Source organism: Paroedura picta, chromosome 1, assembly GCF_049243985.1.
Source record: "Paroedura picta isolate Pp20150507F chromosome 1, Ppicta_v3.0, whole genome shotgun sequence".
NCBI lineage: Eukaryota > Metazoa > Chordata > Lepidosauria > Squamata > Gekkonidae > Paroedura > Paroedura picta.
The window spans coordinates 142,550,476-142,577,444 of record NC_135369.1 but is presented as its reverse complement, the minus strand read 5'-3'; the positions used below and the strand labels follow the sequence as shown (position 1 = coordinate 142,577,444).

Sequence of the window (26,969 nt, the reverse complement as noted above, 5' to 3'; positions counted from 1 at the left end):
TAAAACTAATTTTGTCATTTAGACACTCTGAAATCACTGAAATCCTCTGAAAGACACTCTGAAATCCACCCACTTATTCTAGATGGGGTTATAGTTTCTTCTGCTTTGTAGGAAGAGTGCAAGTCTGTGAGCAAATCCCTGCTGTGACCTGATGGATGCTCTGTTGCTGAGCTACAGGCAGGTGACAAAGATGTCATTCTGTGAGCGCTTATCTCAGATGGGAAGTGATCAATATCTGTCAATGACACCCTTGTAATGAGTCTATGAGCCTAAGGCCCTGTCACTGAAGGCATCTGGAGTTGGGTATTTTTGGCTCAGCTCCCACTTTCCATACACTAAATGATGGGATCTCGCCTTTATCACACTTATCCCTATGCATTCACTATGAATGCACATAAGCACGTATACCTAGGAATGCTGAATCACCATCATTGCACCCGTTTCTAGCACTTAATCCCTTCCACCATTGTTGCGATAGGTAGGATGCACCTATCCCTGAGGATTAGTGGCATAGGAAACATTTTTAATTGATCTAAATTTTTAAAATAACTTTAATAACTTAATTTCAACAGTATTGTATTTGATTATGTTCTATTTATTGTATTTTCTTATGGCATTTACTGTCCGGAGCTCATGGGAAGGGCAGTATGAAAATTTAATTAATTTCTGATTGGCAGCATTGTTTCACTCACATAATAGCCTACTAGAACTGTGCTTTTGCCCCTGCCGAGTTGTCTATTTTGCTGCATCAGAAACATGTCCCATGTTTGCTTAGCTATTGTAACAACATGCACTCTTGCCTTATCCCAAACAAAAATGGCCACCTGAGTCAGAGTTAGAATTCCACTGTGGCAGGCAATTTCTTATTTAAGAGCATACCAAAGTTGTTCTCACTATCTATTCAGGGATAAATATACACTTTTTTCTTTAGGAAATGGTACTGTGCACTTGGTTTTCGAAATGAGACTTTTATTCCTAATGGCATCTTTTTGTACACGTAATCCAGTCAAGAAAGGATCAAAGAAATGAGATGATTCAAACCAAGGCCCCTTGCACATTGCCATTCTAAACCTGTTGTTATCAAATTGCCCAATTACAAGTAAAGCAATATTGGGGCAGGGGCTTCATACCATGTTTTTAAATAAGTTAATGAGTAATGTCTGAAGTGTTCTGTCTACTGCAAACTTTTTCCCCTGCCCTTTTTGTGGTGTGGTTTTTTCCATTTTGTTAAAAAAATGTTCTAACTTCTGAATTAGAGAGCTAGACTAGTATAGCAATTCAGTATGACCAGCATTCAACAAGCATCTGTCTGTCTGTCCGTCTTCTTCTATCTATCCATAAAAAAGAAGGAAAAGAACACACTGTGGAAAGGGGTGGTAAAGAAAAGCAGCACTTTCAGAAGTACCTCAAATATTTCAAATGCCACACTATAGTGATTAAGAAGTGTAAAGAAGATCTGAAAGCAGTTAAAAAAAAATGTTCAACCCTGATTCGTGTATGGTAGTGGCCCCCAACCACTGAGCCGCGGCCCGGTGCCAGGCAGTGATATCAGGGCTCTCTCAGCTGGGTGTCTGTTGTGGGGAGAGGAAAGGGAAGGCGACTGTAAGCCGCTTTGAGCTTCCTTCGGGTAGGGAAAAGCGGCATATAAGAACCAACTCCTCCTCTTCTTCTTCTTCTTCTTCTTCTTCTTCTTCTTCTTCTTCTTCTTCTACTACTACTACTACTACTACTATTACTACTACTACTACAGTTATATCTGCAAATTAAATTGTTTTAATTTGTAAATAGGCACATTTAACAAGCATAACATGCACAATTCCATTCTTTTAGCTTGTTAGGAAAATATAGCTTTGATTGATTATGATGATGATTATGATGAAGAAGAAGAAGCAGAAGAAGAAGAAGAAACAGACAGACAGACAGACTGAATCAAACTATCACCCACTATTGGGATAGTTGGCTGTTCTGAATGAATTTTAATTAACACAAGTAGTAAATAAATTCCTTAAAAGATATAAAATAATTTAACCTTTAATACTAAGCATCTTTCCATTTGGGCAAAGAGAACTCAGTTTGTGAGGAAAATATATGTTGTAATTGTATTCCTATTACACAAAATATATGCAATCATATAGCAACATAAACAGATAAGATACAACTCTAGTCTAATTCGCTGATAGGTGTACTTTAAATAAATGTCCCACAAGTAGAAAAAGTTTGCTAAGTAAATGAACATATTTCATGCATAAATACATATTTTTGAGACCAAGGAAGATTACCGTATTTGCCGGCGTATAAGACGACTGGGCTTATAAGACGACCCCCCAACATTTCCACTCAAAATATAGAGTTTGTTACATTACATTACAGTACTATGGGCCACTATGGGCAGCTATGTCTATCCCAACTGAAGTGCACTGGCGTATAGGATGACCCCCCCACTTGGAGGCATGTTTTTCAGGGGGGGAAAGTAGTCTTATATGCCAGCAAATACTGTAAATTAAGGCTATTTTAGAAACAGATATTTGCTGTGCTTATACCTTAAAAATTTAATTTCTCTGATAGTTTATTTGGTTTGCTGTAGTATTTAACATGACCACTAGAAGCTGTACAGCATGTGCTTGATTTACTGCATAAAGTATCCTGTATCCTGCCTGAGTTATGCTTGTATATGAATAATATGGACTAGGCTGCATGTACAAATGTCTTCTGAATATCAAGAAATTTCAGAACAGCAGTGTCCTATTTTTTATTCCATTTCATGTAATCGTATAATACAAACATTTCCTTTTTAGATTGCAGCTGGTTAGGCAGTCAGGCATGGAACAGTACATTTTTAAGTTCCTTGATAATTATAGAATACATTTCCATTTTAAATGTTTCGTATTGTCACGCTCACTAAGATATAAGGACCATGACAGAAGTGGAACAAACAAGGCCTCAACCTGATTAGCAACTATAGCAACAGGCAGATAATCTTTGTCACGTGCAACTCAATGATCCCAAAGGATTTTTTCCCTACAAAAACACTGCCTCTCCAGCACAAGAACCAGTAACATCGTCCCATATTAGATACCTGTATTTCAAATATCTGTCAAAGTACTTTCTGGCCATGCAGGAAAATCTTTCCTGTTCAATGACAAAAGTTTAATCCATAAACCTCAGCACAATTCTCTGCTTCCTTTCTACAAATACTCAAACATATAATATCCATTTCTTTTCTATCACACCCATAAAATAGTAATTGTGGATACTGTTAACACAATGCACAATTTTTCCCTGTTAATTACTAAGTAATTACAGAAAGCCTGAAAATGTTAACTAAGATCCATTAAGCACTCTGCAATTTATGAACTCCTAAACAGTTTGTGTAAATAAGCAAGCTGGAAAGATCATCCACAGACAAGCAGCCTGCATCTTTATTTATGCCTAGAATTTCAAGTTCTGTGGTACATGTGATCAACCAATAGGGCTGCCAGGTGTCACCATGCTGTTGGCAGGAGAGGGGGGAGCACTCCCCTGCATTCAGCCAAACCCAGAAGAGCAGCCGGGGTGCTGACATCATCTGGAAGTGATGTTGGCGATGTTGTGGGCAACACACTGGCTTTTGGGGAAAATCTACAGCAAAAAAAATCAACCTCAAAGCACAGAGCATTGCCTCAAACCTGCCACCAACCCCAGCATACTGACATCACCTCTGGGTGATAATACTACATCATGGCATTCTTCCTGGTCCTGGCAAGTACAAGGAAGAGATCTAGGGCTTGAGGATTGCCATGAAAGCAGCTGTTTTTGAGGGGATCCCCGCCCACACTTCCTGAAACCTTTAGGGGAGCAACACCAAAGCGGGGTTTTTCTCCAGCCACAGCAGGGGTCTGGCATCCTTATCAACCAAGCAATAACAAACTAGGTTCTCAGTTCAATCTACTAGTGTGTTCGGCCAGTAATTAGTCCCAGAAAATCACCCAATGTATGTCACATTTCTGTAAACTACTCATTTCACTGACAATATTTATTGGATACTCTATTAATAATTCAAAGTTTCTTTAGATTTATGTTTTGTCTTGTCCAAGTGAGTGCTGTAAGTAACAAGGAATCTGAAATCTATTGTTTGCTAATACTGTTTGTGGATTGTTTAAAAATGTTATGTCTTGGAAAATGCATGCATAACAAAATTAATCTCGCCTGCTTAACATTAACAAATGGCATGCAAAAATAATAGCACTATTATCCTTATTCAGATTATTAGAAATGCACTGACCTATGCTGTGCAACCTAAAAAGTTATAACAATCCATTAAAATCTAAGCTTTGCTAAGGTTATATTCAATTACATTGTGTTTTCATTTTATTGTTATATAGTGTGTAACAAAGTTTTTCCTCAGCAGCTGATAGAGGCAGTAGGAATTACATACAATCCACTATTCCTTATGAGAGAAAAATGCACACATTTTTCTCTAGAGGCCAGATTTCCTTGCAGAGCATATTTTCCTTCTTCAGAGCACCTCTATAAGGTGCCTTGGTATTTGGGAACATCACCTAATTTAGAGTTTTGTTCCAGGCATAGGGGATTTCAGTTTTGCTAGGAGTATTCGGATATATAATAAAGGACACATAACTATACATGGTGCATATCCAATTACACACTGATCTGTCACCAAGTTGGCATGATACAAACATTACAGTGGGCTGGAATTAAAATAAATGTTTTCCTTTCACAGTCAAAAATTAAGCTTTAAAGAACGTGTGCGGATGGCTAGCCCAAGAGGACAGAGTATCAAGAATCGACAACCTTCAGTAGGAGACCGAAGATCTCCAAGCACAGACATTACTGCAGAAGGGAGCCCAACAAAAGTACAGAAGAGCTGGAGTTTCAATGACAGAACTCGCTTCAGACCCTCCCTGCGTTTGAAGAGTTCACAGCCAAAGCCAATGCCAGAGAGTGAGATCATTTTTAAAGTCTTTTTTGTAGATATCATTCATTTTGTAACCATCATAAACAGATATTCATCAACATATACTTTGTGAAGAAACACACACATTTAACAGTAGAAAAGAGCAAGAGTCCGGTAGCACTGGAAAGACCAACAGAAAAGTGGCAGAGTGAGTCACAGCTCACTTGTTCAGAGCAGTGACTGATAAAAGCTCATACCCTGCAACAGCGGTCCGCAACCTTTTGGCTGCCGCGGACCGCTGCTCCGGAGTGGGGGGAGAGGGTGGCCCGGGGGCCCGCGCATGCGTGGCAGCCCCAGCGCAAACGCGCTGTGCGGACTGCTGCGCATGCGCGTTTGTGCCCAGCAATGGCGCAAACGCGCCTGCGCGGCAGTCCGCACACGCACGTTTGCGCCGCCGCCATGCCAGCGGCCACGGCTCCCCCTCCCGGCCCCTCCGGGCCGTCAGCAAATCGGCCGCCAAAGCGGCCGATTAGCTTGCGGCTCGGCAAGCTTCTCTCCCCCCCCATCCTGAAACAAGAAGCTTCCCGGGCCGCTAGCTAATCGGCCGCTTTGGCGGCCGATTTGCTCGCGGCCTGGCGAGCTTCTCACTTCGGGGGGGGGGAGGGAAGAAGGAGCTGCGGCCCGGCGCCAAGGCCTTCGCGGCCTGGCACCGGGCCGCGGGCCGCGGGTTGGGGACCACTGCCCTGCAATAAATGTTGTGAGTCTTTAAAGGGCTACTGGACTCTTGCTCTTTTCTACTGCTCCAGACAGACTGACATGGCTACCTATCTTGATATAAATTTAGGAAATGCTGTGTTGGAGTGCTATTGTTCCTGCTTCTTTACCTACTTTATATGATATAGCTGTATTCACCTTAGCCTTCACAGGGTCAGCAGAGTCCCCTTCCTGAGACTAAGTACTGCTGGGTCTGAAAATGAATGTGTGGTGCTCAAGTAAATGGCTTGAGCACAAGCAGAAACTCTTTGTTTTTATGCAATGTGGAGTCCTTTTTGCAGTAACCCTTTTTCTTCATTGGAAACTGCTGTGATTAGGCACTCCAAGTTGAAGAAATGGTCAGAGAATTCCTACTGGAAGGGAAACGTGAAAAAGCCCCATCCCTGAACAAAACTCTCACATATGTGCTTTGGTTCCCTGGAACATTCCGTGTTTACTATTAAAGAACTGCATGTACAATCATTACACTACACATCCATAACCTACTAATTTAACATATCTTACATCATATGAATAGAGCCTCTTGTGGCGCAGAGTGGTAAGGCAGCCGTCTGAAAGCTTTGCCCATGAGGCTACGAGTTCAATCCCAGCAGCCGGCTCAAGGTTGACTCAGCCTTCCATCCTTCCGAGGTCGGTAAAATGAGTACCCAGCTTGCTGGGGGGTAAACGGTAATGACTGGGGAAGGCACTGGCAAACCACCCTGTATTGAGTCTGCCATGAAAACGCTAGAGGGCGTCACCCCAAGGGTCAGACATGACTCGGTGCTTGCACAGGGGAAACCTTTACCTTTACCTTTACATCATATGCAAATATCAATATATGTAAATACTAGTAAATAAGCCCGCTGCAGTCTTAATGCAGCAGGTGCTAACGGGTCCTCGGAGGTGGCGTGGGCTGCAGGGCCGGCGCGGCCGTGGCTTGGGTCCTGAGTGGAGCCCAGGAGTCAGTGGGGCCGGCGCGGGCGTGGGGCAGGCTGGGGTGGCCCAGCTCAGCACGGGGCGGCTCGCGTAAGCTGCGGGAGTTGGCGGGGGCTGCAGGGCCAGCGCAGCCATGGCTGGGGGCTCGAGCGGGGCCCGGGAGTTGGTGGGGCTGGCGCGGGGCGGCTCGGGCAGGTCTCGGGAGTCGGCGGGGGCTACGGGGCCGGCACGGCTGTGGCTGGGAGCACGAGTGGGGTCCGGGAGTTGGCGGGGGCGGCGCGGGCGTGTGGCGGCGTGGCGCGGCGCAGCTCAGTGCGGGACGGCCCGGGAGGGTCTCGGGAGTCGGCGGTCAGGCTCATCGAGGGTCCCCCGGCGCATCGGCGGCTACCTGGGGCCGCGCAGAGTCTTGTCGTGCGGCAGCAAGGAGCCAAGGCCGCGGCTGTGCGGCGAGGCAGCGTCCTGTCCTGGTGGAGGTGAGTGAAGTAATGGTGGCGGGCAGGCGGCTGCAGGCGAGGATGAAGGAGGGCGGATTGGGAGGTGTTTCGCGCCTCCCAATTAGTCAGTCTGGCGGCAAGGGACTAATTGGGAGCTGCGTGCGGCTCGCAATTGGTCCCTTGCCACCGGACTGACAATCGGAGGGCCCAATCGGCAGGTACTTTGCGCCTGCCGATTGGGCCCCCCGATTGTCAGTCCAGAGGAAGGGGCCTATGGGCACCCTTCCTCATCATGGACAGGGCCCACCTTTGGTGCCCTTAACAAAATATATTATCCACTCCGCTAGGAACGGTTAAAGATTATTGAATATAGTAAATCAATATTACAGGATTACGGGTTGACACCTTTTCTTAGTCTGCTACTGTGCCTTTATCAACAGACTGACATTTCTAGTACAAATTAATCAAGGAATTTTTTTATTGTACTTTATTTTTTGCAAGAAGAAAAAGGATGGGGAAAACTTTACCTACCAAATTTCTGTGTTGTCAGGCAGATTTGGAGCATAATAGTGTCAGTAGGGGAAGAAAGGTAGCAATCATCAATTTAATTGATTATGCATAAATTATGTTCAACATTAGAACTGGAAACAGCTTATTCAATAAGATGCTGTCCATGCAAGACTATATACTCTTTCCTAGTTGCAGAATACCAGTAATAAATACAGAGATTGCAAAGAATGTGTTTAAACTGGAATCTATTTAACAGCACCTTGACATGCAGAAATTTAGAAGATAAAGCTGATGATTATGCCATAAACACCTACTAAATTTCTGTAAGCCAGGTGTGCTTCAAGGCACAGGAATAGTGGGGAGAAAAAGTAGGAGCATTAAGATAGCTTCATTCATCCCCTGAGCCTCAGGGGAGGGCAGTATATAAATAAAATAAATAGAAATAAAAATTCTCATCTAGTTGAGTTTAAGAGTTTTTTATGATCAAGAATATTTCCCTTTTGTAGTCCTGCCTATAAATTCCCATTTCTTCAGGCCCTTCCAGATTGTTTCATACAGTTACCTTCTTATTGTGAACAATGCTGAAGTATGTGACAGTACTACTACTTGTTAATGAATCTATTTTATCTGTATTCAACTCTTTAAATTCTTCCAATCTTTTGTAGGAGATAATTAGTATTCAGCACATCTTGAAGGCAAGGTGCAACTTACATCAAAGTGTTCCTTCAAGAGAAATTATACAAACGTTTCATTTGATTAATTAAAAAGCTCTTTTTCAAACTCGCATAACCTCTGCTCTTCTACTGCCCTCAGAGTACTTTTGCAATCTTTAGGGTTAGCAATTATTTTTAATGGAAAGTATGTAGCAATATCTAACATTTATTTCCCCTTTGTATTTCTGTATAATTTTATTTTTATACATTATAAAAAAATAAAATGATAGCCACCTAGCTAACCAGATCAGCAAAATCAACCCTGGCGATTAATGGGGTGACAGATGTTGCAGCCAGATCGTACTCACAGGCTTTCTTTTCAGGATGCAGTTTGTCCCAATCTGAACTGACTTGCTTTAGGATAGGTGCTTATTTCGTTTTCTTATATAATACTGTCTTTGTATTCTTTGGTAGATGGTCATGGTTTACTAGAACCACAATCGTGATGTTAGATGCCTGTTTGCCAAGGTGAAGGGTTCCCAACTTGTTAATCACAGGATTCCTATGCCTTTAACAGTGACATGAAAAACAGAAAAATAGCTAGTAAGCTTTTCATACAACTTCATTTTCATGCCTGAAAAGCTTTTTGTGCCACTGTTAAGATCAATGTGGAACACAGGTTATTGGAACCAGAGTGGCTGGCACCATTCAAAGTGTCATCTGCGTCCAAATACAAAAAGAAACAAGAGTAGAAAAAAGAGTGTTTTGCAGGAATTCAATAACTTTTTTCTCTTTTAGAGTTCAATAAGTCAATTTGCTTATTTAGTACTGAAATATTCATAAGATCCAATTATAACATGATCACCATTTTAATCATAGAATTATTGCTCATATGAGTTTAACAAACCTCACAATTCTGTGCATCATCAATCAGAATGGAAGGAAAACCCATTTCATGAAATCACATCATACTTTCTGCCAAGGGAAATTAGAGTTTAAATAGCACCTGATGTTCTCCAGTAACTTAATAAGAAATTTGAATGAACCATGCTAAATATGCAGTTCACACATCCAAAGTTTAGAGTACTGTGATCGAGTAGCTATAGGTATTAAGCATAAAGAAGTGTTCGTTAGAACAGCACAGATTATGATAGCTTACTTGGGTTGGAGACAACATAGGCCAGGCTTCTTCAACCAGGGTTTCTTGAGGGCTCTGGAAGGGTTTCCTGAATCGTTTTGAGTTAATCAATTTGAATATATGATATGACCATATATAGTAATGTAAAAAAAACATAGCCAATGATGGGCCTAGAGGGGGTGGGGAGGGGCCCCAACCACATTCTGAATGATTGCACCATTTCTGTGTTTTTTAAAAGTCTGAAGAATGTTCCAGGGGTTTCTCAATGGTAAAAAAAATTGAGAAAGTCAGAGGGGAGCTTTATTTGCAGCAGTATCTACCTGGTTTCAGTACAGTAGCAGCACAATCTGGGAATTAGAACAAGAAGATTACCATTGAAAAGATGGGTAGGGCAGATTCTAATTAAAATTCAACTTGTCATCAGCTCCGGAACAAATGTGGACAGCCAGTCAGCTCACCCATTCTCTTAGTTAATTAAATGCTGTATAAAACCAGGCATCCTTGTATGTCCTATGAAACCTTAATAGATTCTACAGAACATAGATTCTAATAATAGATTCTACAGAACAGCTCCTTGGGGAGCTGGTTCCAGAGGGTGGGAGCCCTTGATGAAGGGGGGTTGTCATATCACGAGAGGCGGTGCTGAAGATATGAGGGTTCCACGCCATTTAGATCTTCATAAGTCAAAACCTATACCTTGTTGGTATCAGAAACTGATTGGGAATCAGTGCAGCAAGATTAGAATTATAAGCCAGTGAGGAAGACCTGAAATTGGTCCACTGCATTCTGGACCAATTTCAGTTTCTAAGGCATTTTCAAGACTAAAGCACATTATAGTAGTCTAATCAGGGAAGTGTTATCATATGGATCACAATGGCAAGGTGTGAATGAAACAAATAGGGAGAAGATTGGAACCTCTGTGTCTTCTGGGGAATTGGGGAACTAGGTTCCAGGACAAATCCCTACTTTTCAATATCTTCAATTTAAATATGGTATGTTATTGGTACTGAGGACTAGGAAAGTATTTTGATCTTTAAATGGATTTAGATGGCCAGTAATTTTAAAGAGCTTCTGGCAAAAATATACTCAGGTCTTCAGGAGGGGTAGAAGTTACATTGGGATTGTAAAGCAAGGTAAAGGTATCCCCTGTGCAAGCAGGGGTCATGTCTGACCCTTGGGGTGGCGCCCTCTAGTGTTTTCTTGGCAGACTCAATACAGGGTGGTTTGCCATTCCCTTCCCCAGTCATTACCGTTTTACCCCCAGCAAGCTGGGTATTCAATTTTACCAACCTCAGAAGGATGGAAGGCTGAGTCAACTTTGAGCCTGCTGCTGGGATCGAACTCCCAACCTCATGGCCAGAGCTTCAGACAGCATGCCGGCTGCCTTACCACCCTGCACCACAAGAAGCTCTAAAACTAGGTAGGAAATCGATTTAAATCTATCACTGAAGGAGTGAGAAATAATTCCATAAAATCTTTAAAGTATCTAAATATGGGGGTTAAAGAAAACTGCTTGAAAATGATGTATTGATAGTATCTGACCGCAGCATTACAGGCTAAAATATTAGGAGGACCCAGGGTATGCTAGAAGTGTAGAGAGAAGAAGGGTTCCTTGTTTCATTTATGGTAGATTTGCCCAGTAATGGCAAAAAACTGGACAAGTAAGCATGAAGAAATAGAAGTTATAGTGCAATGTTCATTTAACTGCTGTCTGCAAATTGATCTACTGAATTACTACCCTTTGATGTTAGCATCAGACCCCTGCTCTCATTGAATGGCAGTTTATAGATGGAAAGCCATAAATACCTTCCTCTAATATCAATTTCAAATATCACAAGCAACACACTTCCTGGCCCAAAATGACACTAAAATAGATGTCATTCAGACAGAAGTCTGGACATGTAGTTTAGAAGTGTGGGAAAGAGCAGCTGACCCACTAATGACCTCTTCCCCTCTTCAGGTAGATGAATAATCAGGGCAATGGGCATCACAAGACCCTATTGCCTCACTTTGGTTTGATCTCAGCAACAATCAGCCTTACTTCCCTCACCATTTAACCTAATTAAGCAATACTTTTCATCAAACCCTATAACTTTTCCCATGCAGTACTCACCTACATTTCCCCTCAAGTAAACTCATAGAGCCTCTTCCAGATTTTTATCCATTTCCAGAAAACCCATCAAGTTATTGTTTAGGGGGCTAATATGTCAGCTCGCCCAGGGAGCATTTTGCCCTATAAAATATGGCATCCTGCTCCACAGCAGTGTGTATACGTGTGTTCATGGATCCTCCACACACTCCCACTGATGGGTAGGTCTTCTCTTCTTCCCATGAAATGCTCGTATTTCACTGCAGCCTCCACAGACCTCTGTGTTTTCAGTGTATTTGTATGTATATTTTTGCCTTTTTATTCTTCTTTTAAATAAAATCCCTTTCCAGTGAACCTAGCCTGGTTTATGTTCAAAGGGAACAATTCCCATATAGATAAGTGGAGAATCCCAGTTACTCCCCCATCCCTCGTTTTGTCTCCTTTCATTTCCTCCAATTAATTAGAAAATGTCCTATTTGAGTAACAGTGAGTTAACTCAGAAGAGCCTTTCACGCCAGTTGGTTATAGTAGTGAAAATGGTGATGGTACAGAAATGGAAATATCAGTTAATGTCCTTTTTGAGATTATCATTGAATAAGATATGGCACATTTAGATAATGAATAAGATATCTTCATACAGATATAAATGGGCTCTGAAAGGATGGTCTGTGTTGCTAAATTTTCTGATACCTAGAAGTTGTTTGCATTGTAGTGGAATAACTGTAAAGGATATCAAAATGGGCAGCAATATGTGGAATCTGCCTGAAGATATGAAAATATGGAAAAGTAAATTTATATGTAGGGTACGTCAATTGATATGTTTAAGTCCAGTTATATATGTTAGAGGATGAATCTATAGATGTGTATGGTTTTGCTTAATTATTTTGCTTAATTTTATTTATTGTTTATTTCTTTGAACTGAAATTTTAAAAAGCATTGCAGTGACACACGACCACTTCCAGTTGCATAACTGGAAATGGCATATGGTATCACCAAATGCTCTCAAAACTCCCAGAGATTGCCTGCCTTTGTCTGCCATGTTCCAAGATACCTGGATGGCATCATGAAGAAGCAATGTATGAGTAGAGGACAGTTTCATCCTACTTTTATTGCAAGCTGTTACTTTCCCATACAGGCATGGCTCTGTGATAACGTATACATATCCAATGTTAGGTCTGGAAGTGTAGAGTTTTCATGAGCCTATCTATGGATTACAATGACTCAGTAGGGAAGGAGAGAGGAAAGCATCTTTGTGTGGCACTACTGGACCCCAGAAAGCAAATGAGAAAGGCTCCCCTTGTCAAAGTTCTCAAGTAAAAGATGTAAGATTAGTAGTACACTAGAGTGAGGGAGTTGACAAAAAGACAATGAATAAGTCATGTCGGAAACCCCATTATCTTCTCTAAGGTACAAAATATGTCTCAAAGGAATTGGCCACTCCCTGGGGATCTGGGGACAAGTCCAACTTTATGGCTATGCCTAAGCATTTATATTAAGTCATTACATCTAATTCTAAATATGATTCCCAGACTATGAATTTTTAAAAAGCCATATAATGGCAGAAAGTAAAGAGGAACTAAAGAGCCTGTTGATGCAGGTGAAGGAGGAGAGTGCAAAAGTTGGCTTGAAACTCAACATCAAGAAAACAAAGATCATGGCATCCGGCCCTCTCAATTCCTGGCAAATAGATGGGGAAGAAATGGAGATAGTGACAGATTTTATTTTCCTGGGCTCCAAGATCACTGCAGATGGAGACTGCAGCAAAGAAATTAAAAGACGCTTGCTCCTGGGGAGGAAAGCTATGACAAATCTAGACAGCATCCTAAAAAGCAGAGACATCACCCTGCCAACAAAAGCACGTTTAGTCAAGGCTATGGTATTCCCAGTTGCAATGTATGGCTGTGAAAGTTGGCCCATAAGGAAGGCCGAGAGTCAAAGAATTGAGGCTTTTGAACTCTGGTGTTGGAGAAGACTCTTGCGAGTCCCTTGGACTGCAAGGCGAACAAACCGGTCAGTCCTAGAGGAGATCAGCCCTGCCTGCTCCTTAGAAGGCCAGATCCTGAAGATGAAACTCAAATACTTTGGCCACCTCATGAGAAGGAAGGACTCCCTGGAGAAGAGCCTAATGCTGGGAGTGATCGAGGGCAAAAGAAGAAGGGGACGACAGAGAATGAGGTGGCTGGATGGAGTCACTAAAGCAGTAGGTACGAAGAAAAATCCCAACAGTTTTTTATGAGAGGGTTAAAATCCCCCCAAATTTTGGAACACTCTCTGCAATTACCCTGAGATTTTATGATGCAGCATCACCATGTATTTTAATGCCATATTTGGGGCTATGTAATAAGATAGGGTTGTGCATGGTGGCGTCCAAATTGACCGTTCCAGGCTGACGTGGCCAGTGCCACGCTGCGGGGGGGGGCATAGGCGCCAGTGCGCAACTTGACACACACACACAGGGGCGGAGCTCCGTGTGTACGCCAACTGACACACCGGCGCCACTCCTTTCCCCTCCGCAGCACGGCGCTGGCTGTGTCGGCCTGGAATGGTCGTTTCAGACACAGCCGTGCTCAACCCTAAATGCCAGTAAACATTACTAGGGCAGGCTGGTATAAAGATTGCTGCCAGTGAGGGTAAAGCAGGGTGGCCAAATAAATTAGAGAAAATATTACTGAAATATTACTAACACATTTACTATTTCAAATTTAGTTAACCATTCCTCTTATACCAAAGTATAGAAAATGCAAATGTTTTATAATAAGAGATTTGACTACTATTATTATGTATAAAATTATGTGCAACCATGAAAATTACAAGTGAGTCCAAACATATAAAATTCAGTTTGAAAATGTTATCGGGTCATAAACTGTATGTAAAGCAGAAAATATGCTGAATCCTACTTAGAAAATACTTCTAAATAAGCCCCCTAGGTGCTATAAAGAAACATGCATGTTTTGCATAAAAATCAAAATAATTTTCTGGCTTTTATATAGCAATGTCATTTGCACTGAGTATTAAGTCCCTAGCACAATGAAAGAATACTCATAGTACCAAGGGAGATTTTAAATAGAAATTTGATAATAGTTTAAGTTTACAACATTTTTCTAATGTATTCCCATAAATATTTATCATTTATTTATTTTTCCGATTTATATACTGCCGCTTTTCCTAAGAAACTGCGGCAGTTCACAGAATAAAACATTAAAATACAATAAAACCCCCATAAAACCCAATTTACAATGAACAAGCAAGTGGCCAGAAATACTTCTAAATAACCAACCGCATCCCACCTTATTCAATTGGAGGCCGAGATCTCTTCAACTAGGAGTGAATGGGTACAGGTCTAATAGATCTTGGGAAGGGGTCCTTTATTGGATTCCAGGGTTCTGCCCTGGCCTCAACCATATGCCTGGAAGAGCTCCGTCATGCAGTCCCTGTGGAAAGTTGACAGTTCCAGCAGGGCCCTCAGCTCTTCCAGGAGCTCATTCCAACAGGTTTGGGCCAGGACCAAAAAGGCCCTGACCTGGGTCGAGGCCAGGCAAACATCCCCAGGGCCCAGGACAACCAGTAGATTCATACCCGCAGAACGAAGAGCCCTACGGGAGGCATAAACAACACAGCAGTCTCACAGGTAAGTAGGACCCAAGCCACGTATGGCATTAAAAGTTAATACCAAAACCTTGAACTTGACCCAGCAACAGACTGGTAACCAGCGCAGATGATGAAGCACTGGCTGAATATGGGCCCTCCAAGGTGTTCTAGTGAGGACCCTAGCAACCGTATTTTGCTATATAATTTCCTGATCACAGTCAAGGGCAGGCAGCGAGTTACAGTAGTCTAGTCTGGAAGTGACCGTTGTATGGATCACTGTGGCCAAGTGATCCAAGGACAGGTAGGGTGCTAGCAGCCAGGCTTGGCAAAGATGGAAAAATGCCGTCTGGGCTAGTGATCTGAGCCTCCGTGGAAAGGAAGGCATTAAAGGTCACTCCCAAATTCCTAGCAACAAGTGCAGGTGTTAATTGCACATATGTCTGAACATTAACTACATGGAAAATGCAGTTATCAATTTTCATCTCACACAAGTTTCCAGAACATTTTAAAAGACCAGTTTAACTAATCTGCAAGACTGCAGAATTTATATCCCTCAGTGATGTCTTCATTTATAAAGAAACAGTGATGTCTTCATTTATAAATAAGTCAAGGAAATATACACTCTTCTTCCATTGGTTTCATGCCCTCCCACTAATATTGGTAGTTATTCACAATGTCTACCACTGCAAATGAACAGAACCAAGCTGACCTACAGATATATTATATGATAGTAGAAGATAATAGTAGCCAGTGCTTCATCATCTGCGCTGGTTACCAGTCTGTTGCTGGGTCAAGTTCAAGATTTTGGTATTAACTTTTAATGCCATACGTGGCTTGGGTCCTACTTACCTGTGGGACTGCTGTGTTGCTTATGCCTCCCTCAGGCATAGTTTTAGTATTGTACAGAGAATATTAAGGTACACAGAACAAGAAGAACACAAATCTGAAATAGAAGTTTGAAACACCTGGAGAGTACATTATTAATGACCTTCATTGTGATTTTAATGATTGTTGTGATGAACTTCAAGGAACAACATGTAAAGTAATAAACTATCATAATTACATAGTTCATTTAAGCTAATTTAAATGTTTGGCTGTCATTCAACTTTTCATTAAGTTGAAAGATGAAATAAATATTTTATGGACTGTAATACCACTGCATAAAGATAATCAAGGGTTGGAAGATTAACAATTCTAGAACACTGCCATCCTAAGCAGACCCACACTCTTCTAAGTCCATGGATGTTAAGGGTTCTTCCTGTTTTACAAAAACTCATTACAGCCTGACTCAAACCAATACCTCCAATAATAAATAGAATTGAAAATCTCTGCCAGCTTTCCTGTAAGCTACAAGTACAACGATATAGACTACATATCAGGGGAAAAGATTTCACAGTCAGAGTAGTTCAGCAGTGGAATAGGCTGCCTCAGGAGGTGGTGAGCCCCCCCCTCACTGGCAGTCTTCAAGCAAAAGTTGGATGCACACTTTCCTTGGATGCTTTAGGATGCTTTGGGCTGATCCTGCGTTGGGCAGGGGGTTGGATTAGATGGCCTGTATGGCCCCTCCCATCCTGCCTACTGGATGGGGAATACGCTTCTAGGTAACACTGTGTGTGAACGAGAACTTGGGGTACTTGTGGATTGTAAACTAAACATGAGCAGGCAGTGTGATGCAGTGGTAAAAAAGGCGAATGCCATTTTGGGCTGTATCAACCGGGGCATCACATCAAAATCACAAGATGTCATAGTCCCATTGTATACGGCAGTGGTCCCCAACCTGCGGGCCGCGGCCCGGCGCCGGGCCGCGGCTCCCTCTCCCCGCCCCCCCCACAGTAAAAAACTTCCCAGGCCGCAATCTTGCGGCCCGGGAAGCTTCTTACTGTGGGAGGGCGGGGAGAGGGAATCAGGGCCGGGCCGGGCCGCGCCCGTGCAGGCCGCGCCTGCGCGGCCCGATCCACGGGCGCGGTTCGCGGGCGCGGCCCGATCCGCGGGCGCGGTTCGCGGGCGCGGCCCGATCCACGGGTGTGGCTCGCGGGCGTGGCCCGATCCGCGGGTGTGGCTCGCGGGCGCGGCCCGATCCGCGGGCGCGACTCGCAGGCGTGGCCCAAAGCGTGGGCGCGGTCCCCGCGGCGCGGCCCGATGCCCTGCCGGTCCCCAGCCTAATAAAGGTTGGGGACCACTGGTATACGGCACTGGTCAGACCACACCTGGAGTACTGTGTGCAGTTCTGGAGGCCTCACTTCAAGAAGGATGTAAATAAAATTGAAAGGGTACAGAGGAGAGCAATGAAGATGATCTGGGGCCAAGGGACCAAGCCCTATGAAGATAGTTTGAAGGACTTGGGAATGTTCAGCCTGGAGAAAAGTAGGTTGAGAGGGGACATGATAGCCCTCTTTAAGTCACTTGGAGGAGGGCAGGATGCTGTTTCTGTTGGCTGCAGAGGAGAGGACACGCAGTAATGGGTTTAAACTACAAGTACAACGATATAGGCTAGATATCAGGAAAAAAAATTCACAGTCAGAGTAGTTCAGCAGTGGAATAGGCTGCCTAAGGAGGTGGTGAGCTCCCTCTCACTGGCAGTCTTCAAGCAAAGGTTGGATACACACTTTTCTTGGATGCTTTAGGATGCTTAGGGCTGATCCTTCGTTGAGCAGGGGGCTGGACTAGATGGCCTGTATGGCCCCTTCCAACTCTATGATTCTATGATTCTGTGCTCCATCACCTCCAACCAGCTAGCGAAACCAGGCCCCAAGGATGTCTGCTTGACCTCAACCAGGGCCATAGCCTTCTCGTCCTGGCCCCCACCTGGTGGAATGAACTCCCAGAGGAGATCAGGGCCCTAACGGAACTAAAACAGTTCCACAGGACCTGCAAATGGGAGCTCTCCACCAGGCATTTGGTTGAGATAGACTGAAACTAAACAGCATCTACTGGGCCCCTGAACGTTCCTCCCCTGAATTCATATGAAGGATCTAACCAACCATGAGTCTGCTAAGATTGTTTACTCAGTTAGAATGACCAGTGGCTTACGTGTGAGGGGTTCTTCTTCCCAGAGGTATATGAAGACATCTTTGAGTGTTTCTCATCCCTCTCTAACGAAGGCAGGGTCACTTTTCCCCCTGCCTGTTTCTGGCAGAGGGCATGTCTTCTTCCCTCAGTTTGAGACTGCCAAGGTATCCTTGAATTTGCCACAAAACACTAAATACCCAACTCAAGAAATATTATTATAAACAAGAAGCAGTCCCAGAAGGGGGGAGGGGAAGCGCGACTAGAACTCTTGGAATGCACAAAAAGGGGTAATTTTAACAGGCTTATATAAAGAACAAATAGAATAGCAACTTCTAAGGAGGGATGAAGATTTCTTCCTATATCTCTGGGGAGAAGGACCCTTCAAAGGTAAGCCACTGGTCATTCTCCCCCAGACCTGGAAGACATCTTTGGGACCTCCCTGTGAATTGTCCTTTTGGGTGGGAAGTTGCTTCTGTAGAAATCACCTGTAGGATGGACCTGCCAAAGGCATCATCAGCTGAACTGATCTGTTTTGTAGTGTCTAGAGAATGTTGCCACTGATGGCCATGTAACTATTTTGCATATCCCTTTGATAGGAATCTGCTAACTGAATGTGCCAGAATAAACTTCGGTACTGGTACAGGTACTGGTTTGCCTGAGGCCTTGTAAGCCTCCACAAGCCTCCATGTGTAGAGACATCTACACATAGAAGACTTCGACATCTTGTTGCTCTTTGTTGGATGCTGAAATGGAAATAAAGATACTCTCTAACTTCCAGAATCCAGCTGTCCTTGTGAGAAAGGTCTTTAAAGCTCTTCACACATCTAAAGAGTGTGAAAGGCATTCTAGGTGATATTTTGGATTTGGGCACATGGTGGGTAGGTTAATCTCCTGTCTCCTATGGAAGGAAGAATTTATCTTAGGAATGAAGGAAGGGTCTAGCCTTAAAGTCACTTTTCTTTATGGAAAACACATAGCTTTGGATTAGCTGACAGGGCCCCTATTTCTGATATCCTTCTAGCTGAGGTTACTGCTATCAGGAAGAGTGTATTTGGAGGCTGGGCAAGATGGGTGCAAAGTTGCATCCTCGGAAGCCAGGTGTGGGCCACTCAACAACTCTGAACGGCAGGAAGAAGAATCTTGTGCACGAAATTCCAAACCCTACTTCGACAATTCCTCTGAGGAAATTGAAGTCCAAAATACCAATCCAGAGAGGCCACAACAGCCTGGAATCACTTTCCGGTCCTCCAGCATTCTGGCCACAGCAACGACTGCCCGCATTTTTAAGCCAGTCGGTGGGTGCCAGAACAACAACTGCCCCAAATCATCTCCAGCAGCAAGAGAAAAAGACACAGAGAAAAGATCATCAGGATGATGTGGATTTCTTCATCAGAGGTTAAGAAGAAACATCTGCAAGACAGCGCTGCATAAAATAACACTTGTATAATAACTTAAACTGGTATTCAGAACAATTAAACTGGTATTTAGTACTGACAACTATAAGTACAGAAGAGAAAAGTAATTACATTATTATTATTATTATTTATTATATAATTATTTATTAGGCTTCTTATTGCCCGTCACTCTCATAATAGGCTCGTGGCGGGTTATGTATATCTTTATTCTTTTTCAACTAGCTAGTTAATAGAATCTTCTTAGTATATAACACAAGAGAGCCTCTTGTGGCGCAGAGTGGTAAGGCAGCAGAAATGCAGTCTGCCCATGAGGTTGGGAGTTTGATTCCAGCAGCCGGCTCAAGGTTGACTCAGCCTTCTATCCTTCCGAGGTCGGTAAAATGAGTACCCAGCTTGCTGAGGGGTAAAACGGTAATGACTGGGGAAGGCACTGGCAAGGCCACCCCTTTTAAGTCTGCCATGAAAACGCTGGAGGGCGTCACCCCAAGGGTCAGACGTGACTCGGTGCTTGCACAGGGGATACCTTTACCTTTAAGAGAACACACTATATAAATTTACATATACTCATTTCTTTTAAGAATTGAAGGTGGATGAAAATTGCTTTAAGATTGTTAACTAATTGCTCTATGATTGCTACCTAACAAGGGTTATGAAAATAAGATGCTTTGGAACATTAAATTAATTTTACATGATTCTGCTGATTAAGAGTATATAATTCTGATCTGTTTATACATTAGGGCTTTTTCTTTTTTTAACGTATAAAATCAAAGGTCTCTCCACTACTATCAAGGCTTAGAAATATTGAACATTAGATAAAAGTTTATAAATATTGATTATAGAACCCATTGAAACTATATGAAAATAAATTTAACATACATATATGTATAATAACAAGCCCATATATTTTAAAAAATCACCTAAGAGAAGGAGTTTGTCTGAGCTATTACAACTTATAAGAAGAAAGACTTAAAGAGATGGGAGTCTAAGAGGGCTGGGAATTTCTTAAAAGTGAAATACTAAAGGCTCAATCACAAACAATTCCCTTGAGAAGAAAAGATGGAAGGAGCCTAAGGAAGCCAAGGTGGCTCCATAAGCAGTTGTCAAATGATTTGAGGAATAAAAAAAGAGTCATTTAGGAAATGGAAGGAATGCCTAAGTACCAAGGATAAGTGTAAACAAATAACCAAATAATTGTAGGGACAGTTTTAGATAAGCTAATATGAGCTTAGGCTAGCAAGAAATGCTAAATATAGGGGGGGAAGTTCTTTAGCTATATTGAAGAGAAACTGTGCAACACAACTATCTTGAAACCCTTTCATGCTTTCATGCTCCACTTAAAATGTCAACTTGCATTTTATCAAACAATTACATGGAGTAATTAAGTTCACAATATACATTTAGATTGATGTTTCTGTCTTGCAGCTGATGCCAGCGTTGGTACAGATGAGATCTATGATGAAAGAGGATGTCAGTGTGATGTATCCATAGAAGATCTTACCCCAGCACTTAAAACAGTTATACGAGCAATCAGGTAAGTTGGGGGGTGGGGGGGGGGTGCTAGTAAGAAGAAACATATGCAACTTTCTAAAGACAGCTTTATTTCTTACAAGTTGAAGGACTCTGTGTTTCCACTGAGACTGCATCAATATAATGAAGTCCCTTTCATCTATTCAATCATTTTAACTAACCAAAAAGGTCCTGGCTCTGATCATGACATCTCTGGGGCTGGAGATAGTGAGCAAATTGGCATTAGCTGAACAAAGAGCCCTTTGGAGAGGTGGTCCCTCAGGTACACAGGTCCTGGACCACAAAAGAGGTACACAGGTCCTGGACCGCAAAAGGCCTTAAAGGTTAAAACCAACAGCTTAAACCTGATCCAGAACACAATCGGCAGCCAATGTAGCTGTTGGAGAACTGGTCACATATGCATTCTCCAGGGGGTCCTTAATAGGACACGTACAGCCGCATTCTGAGCCAACTGTAACTTCTGGGTCAGGGATAAGGGAAGGCCCACACAGAGCAAGTTACAGTAGTCTAACTTGGAGGTGAACATTGCATGGATCACTGTGGCTAGGTGCTCCAGTGCCAGATAGGGTGCTAGTAGCTATGCCTGGTGTAGATGGAAAAAAGCCTGACATGCTACTTTCATGACCTGTGCCTTCATAATAAGGGAGGCATTGAAAGTCACAACCAAGTTCCTGATGGACACCTTCAAGACAAGGCAGGCAAGCTTCCTTGTCTGGCCCATTCCTGCCCAGCCACAGGACCTCTGTCTTCAGAGGGTTGAGCCTCAGGCGGCTTTGCTGGAGCCACTCCATCACAACCCCCAGGCATTCAGCCAAAGAATTGGGGGGGGGGGTACTTGGCTGGCCACTCATGAGAAAATAGAGCTGGGTGTCATCCGCATATTGGTGACAACCAAGCCCATGCCTCTGGATGAGCTGGTCTAGGGGGCACATAAAGATGCTAAATAGGATCAGACAGAGAACCGCGCTCTGTGGAACCCCACAATTGAGTTTGTAGCATTGCAACTGCTCTTGGCCAATCGCAACCGTCTGTCCCCAACCTTGGAGGAAGGAGACTAGCCATTGAAGGGCTGAACCCTGTACTCCCACATCAGCGAGGCGGTGAGCAAGGAGCTCATGATCTACTAAGTTGAACACTGCAGTAAGATCTAACAATACCAACAGCACAGACCCGCCTCAGTCCAGCTGTCTCTGGAGGTCATCTGTCAGAGTGACCAAAGCCATTTCCACCCTGTGGCCAGGCCAGAAGCCAGGCTGGAATGGGTGCAGTACCAAAGCTTTCTCTAGGTACTCCTGTCACTGGTCTGCAGCTGCCTGTTCCACCACCTTCCCCAGAAACGCTAGATGTGAAACAGGGTGGTAGTTTGCGGGGTCCTGCAGATCTAGGCCTGGTTTCTTCAACAGAAGTCATATCACAGCCTCCTTTAGCCCAGTCAGAAAGATCCTTGTTGATAGGGACTGATTGACAATTTCCCAAAGGGGCTTCCCAATCCTTGTCCCCTGTTTTAAGGAACCCTAAGGGACAAGGGACAAGAGGGCATCATTGAAGTAAGGAGCATATCCATTTCAGTCTGTGAAAGTTCCTTGAAGCATTCAAACTGATCCCCTGAAGGCAGCCAAGGGGCCTCCAATTTCTATGCTGTATTAACTCTTAGTGGAAAGTCATGACAGAAAGACAAGATTTTTTCTACAAAAAAAGCTCACAAAAGCCTCACAGCTGACTGCCAACTGAGTAAAATTTGCATGCCCCTCTTTGAGGACAGTTAATGATTGAATTGCCCTAAATACTTGTGCTGGCAATGAAGGATGCAAAGAAGTCCCTCTTTGCATCCTTCACTGCTATCTCATAGGCTTTCATAAGTGTCCTGTAAGATGTCTTTGACACTTCATCATGGCCTTTCCTTCCCTCTCCCAGGGTAGGCAGAATGAATTATTGGCCTGCAGTCACCTACAGTGCTATCCTAAACCAAGTTAAAGGTAAAGGTAAAGGTATCCTCTGTGCAAGCACCGAGTCATGTCTGACCCTTGGGGTGACACCCTCTAGCGTTTTCATGGCAGACTCAATGCGGGGTGGTTTGCCAGTGCCTTCCCCAGTCATTACCGTTTACCCCCCAGCAAGCTGGGTACTCATTTTACCGACCTCGGAAGGATGGAAGGCTGAGTCAACCTTGAGCCGGCTGCTGGGATTGAACTCCCAGCCTCATGGGCAAAGCTTTCAGGCGGCTGCCTTACCACTCTGCGCCACAAGAGGCTCTTACAAAAAAACCAAGTTACTCCAGTTTAAATCCATTGAACTGAGGAGATTTGGAAGGGTGTGGCTCTGTTTAGGATAGCACTTCATGGCTGAGTGTGGATTTTAACTTAGATTCAAGTGGGTAGAAATGTTGGTCTGAAGAACAAATTTAAAGTTCAGTGGCACCTTTAAGACTGTGGGTCTTAATGGTGCCACTGGACTCTAAATTTGTTCTGGGGATTTTAACATGAGTCTCCCCAGTCCTAATCCAGTTCTCTAGCCACTAAACGACACTATCTCTCAGCGTTTTGCTAATTAGCAATAATTAGTTCTTTAACATTAAATCAATTCTTATCAGAATACATTGCTCTGGGGCTCTGTAGGATATGCTATGAGAGTGCATACAAATATTTGATGTGAGGTGAGAGAAAGCCATTGTTTATGACTGAAAGGCTTGTTTTGCCCCCTTGTGGATAATTCAGGAAGATATCACTATTTCGATTTCTGATGACAGTATCAGACATTGGACAAGGTATACTACTACAGATTAACAAAGAGATGCCTCTTTGTCATAAGACCTGAACTTTCAAAACCATTTCATTCAGTATGGTATCAGTACTGATACTGGTATCAGTATTACTGTGCTCTTCATTTGATGTACAATTCTAATTTGCACTAGAAATATTGATGCAAAATTTGCTTAGAATACCAATTTAGAGCTGCAGGTCTAAACTAATAAATATGTGTAAGTAAGAGATGAAAAATTAATGAGAAACAAATTGAAAACCCCAATAAAGATCGCTGTGGTACAATGGAAACAAGATGCCCATATTATAGCACAGTTAAATTACCTGTTAAAACTATAACTGTTTTAATCTTAAGAAAAAAACAATTCTAACACTCTGAACACTTTAGTACTAAGAACTACTGACTTATAAACTTATAAACTACAATTTAATTTGAATTAATGATCAATCTTAATACTACACATTGGTGAGAGACCAGTCAGACCTACTACTCCCAGGATAGGCAGGGAGACAACTGGAGCAGGGTGTCTCCCACCATGCAGGACAGGAAGTTGAAAATTAGTCCTGCCTCCCAGTTAAAGTGGCGGGAAACACCCACCAAGGCGTCCTCCTGAATATCAAGGGAGAATGGAGGGTGTAGTGCAGTTTCAAAGCAAACAAATGGATGCTGAATCCTTTTTTCTCTTAGTAGCTTTTCTCTGTATAGCCATTATTTCTACTTACTTTTTCTCCCTTCTAGACTTAATAGCTGTACCAGAGAGAAACTGGGAATGAAAAGGACTGTGAGGAGCAGATAATTGGTGCTGAGCTGGCAGAGCATTCAGCTGCTCTACCATACATATGCTTGTAGCTGTTTAAACAAAGCCCTTCACACTTTGTCAGGTATAATTAAACTTGCTTATGGACATAATGCCCACAGACATATAGTGTGAGCTAGAGATGGGCAACCACCAGCTTACAAACTTAAAATGGCCACACAGGTGTCTGATTCACCCTCCCCCCCAACCCAGGTTTAAAGGCGGCTCCTCCCCTGAACATTTTCTGGACCTTTTGTTCTATTGGGTTTGGATCATTTAAACCTAGCAGCTGAGCAAGGTGGTCTGCCCCTCAGCTGAGCAGGGTGGTCTGCCCCTGTTATTTTTAAATGAGGGGAGCAAAACTGGCTGCTGAAATGGCTGCGAAACCTGACAACCATTTTGGCTTCACAGAAGTATCTTTATGCTTTTTGACTGTCAGGCAATTTCCCTTTGGAATGGGGAGCAATCTGGTATACTAAAAAGGCTTGCAGCCCTGCTGTCAAGTCCAAAAGGCTGCAAACCTTTTCAGCCTGCTTGATCACTTCCCTCCCTTTGGAAGGGGGGAGCGATCTGGCATGCTGAAAAGACTTGCAGCTGACCCGGACTGACAGCAGGGCTCACAGGATTCTTAGCTTTCAGGCCAAGACAGCTGCAAGCCATTTCAGCCTCCAATCTCACCCCCCCCACACACATACACACTTCTAACCAGGCAAAAGCTAAACAGTCCAGCCTGAACTGGGCAGGTTCATTTTTTGGGAAGGGGAGGGAGTGTTCTTGTAATAGCAAATGGTGCACTGTTATAATAATTTATACAAGAAAAAATTAACCCTTTACCAATTTTAAATTAAGCTGATTTAGTGGCCATACTATTGTGCTTTAATATCATTCTCATTTTGTTATATAACATGTATACAGTTGAATTAATATAAATAATATTTCTTCTACAGAATCATGAAATTTCATGTTGCCAAAAGAAAGTTTAAAGAAACTTTGCGCCCATATGATGTTAAAGATGTCATTGAACAGTATTCAGCTGGTCATCTGGATATGTTATGCAGAATTAAAAGCCTTCAGTCACGGTAAGGAAAAGAAATTCCTTTAATAATAGAATCCTTCTGAATACATGTCCCTACCTATTGTGCTTCGTAAGATTTCCCATATTGCCATTATTTTGCACTACAGCTCTATAACTTTCCCCATAATTTTCCTATACCTTTCCCTAACTCTCTAATAAATATTTCCTAAGTATTTAAAGTACCCAGCTTGCTTGAGTACCCAGCTTGCTGGGGGGTAAACGGTAATGACTGGGGAAGGCACTGGCAAACCACCCCGTATTGAGTCTGCCATGAAAACGCTGGAGGGCGTCACCCCAAGGGTCAGACATGACTCGGTGCTTGCACAGGGGATACCTTTACCTTTACCTAAGTATTTAAAGCTTTCAAACTCCTTAGTGAAATGCGTAGGGACTTCCAAAGTTGTAGAAAGGAGGGTTCCCAAAAAAGCTTTGTTGGCCATCTACTAGTTTTTTTCTAAAATTCTTAGTAATAACTGAACATAAGAAAAGCCATGTTGGATCAGTCCAATGGCACATCCAGTCCAACACTCTGTGTCACGCAGCGGCCCAAAGCCAGGTGCCATCAGGAGGTCCACCAGCAGAGAAAAAATTCCAGATGCACTCCCATTGTTGCCCCCCATCTGGTTATCATTAAAACAATATATTTCCTAGAAAATTTCTCACAAATTTATCTTTTGTAAGCTTGTGATGATACTTACCTAAATATTACATTTATTTCCAGTTAAAAGAGTATTCTATATGTTTCAGGGTTGACCAAATTCTTGGAAGAGGGCAAATAGCATCTGATAAAAGAAATCGAGAGAAGAATACCGTAGAGAATGAAACAGCTGATGATCTTAGTATGCTAGGGCGTGTAGTCAAAGTGGAAAAACAGGTACCATGATTTGTATCATGCTTCCTTCCCTGCTATTGTCCAGTATGACAAATATTTGAGTGCAAGGTAATATAATTTTCTTTAGTCTCTATACTAAAGCCATTTCTTGTGTAAAATTATAATGCCAGCTGAGATACCTATTGCCACATTTTTTGTTAGTCCATTTTGTCAGTGTAACTATGAAGACGGAATCTGTCTGGAAAGCTGCAAACCACAAAAAGATCTGCAGAACTCCCACTCATTTCATCACAGCATTGGGGATAGTGAGTGGCTTGCTGCCTGAAAAAAATGTATCTTTAATTAACAAAATACTTGTATCTCAGCCAAGAGAACATTAACAGTATAATCCTAAGAATCTGAATCCCTGGGGGTAAGGTCTAATGAATAGACTTGGATAGGGTTCTGAGTAGACCTGCTACCTTGGAAAAAATATATGTTAAATAACTATTTTTTGTACATTAAATAGTCATTTATATAGTTTGTTATTTGTTTGTTGGCAGCATATATCCTTTGAA

At 42.8% G+C, this 26,969-nt stretch overlaps 1 protein-coding gene and 1 long non-coding RNA gene across 10 annotated transcripts in view; one reads left to right on the top strand and one right to left on the bottom strand.

Annotated features, from left to right (window-relative positions):
- Positions 1 to 26,969, bottom strand: part of LOC143822100 (uncharacterized) — a 210,277-nt gene that overhangs the window by 174,811 nt on the left and 8,497 nt on the right. The window lies entirely within an intron of this gene.
- The window catches only part of KCNQ5 (potassium voltage-gated channel subfamily Q member 5), a 380,258-nt gene that overhangs the window by 347,739 nt on the left and 5,550 nt on the right, over positions 1 to 26,969 (top strand). For both annotated transcript variants that reach the window (XM_077306720.1, XM_077306710.1), the window contains 4 exons: positions 4,721 to 4,941; positions 20,845 to 20,953; positions 25,453 to 25,584; positions 26,328 to 26,454. In XM_077306720.1, the coding sequence (XP_077162835.1) occupies positions 4,721 to 4,941; positions 20,845 to 20,953; positions 25,453 to 25,584; positions 26,328 to 26,454 (589 nt within the window). The remainder of the gene's footprint in view (positions 1 to 4,720; positions 4,942 to 20,844; positions 20,954 to 25,452; positions 25,585 to 26,327; positions 26,455 to 26,969) is intronic.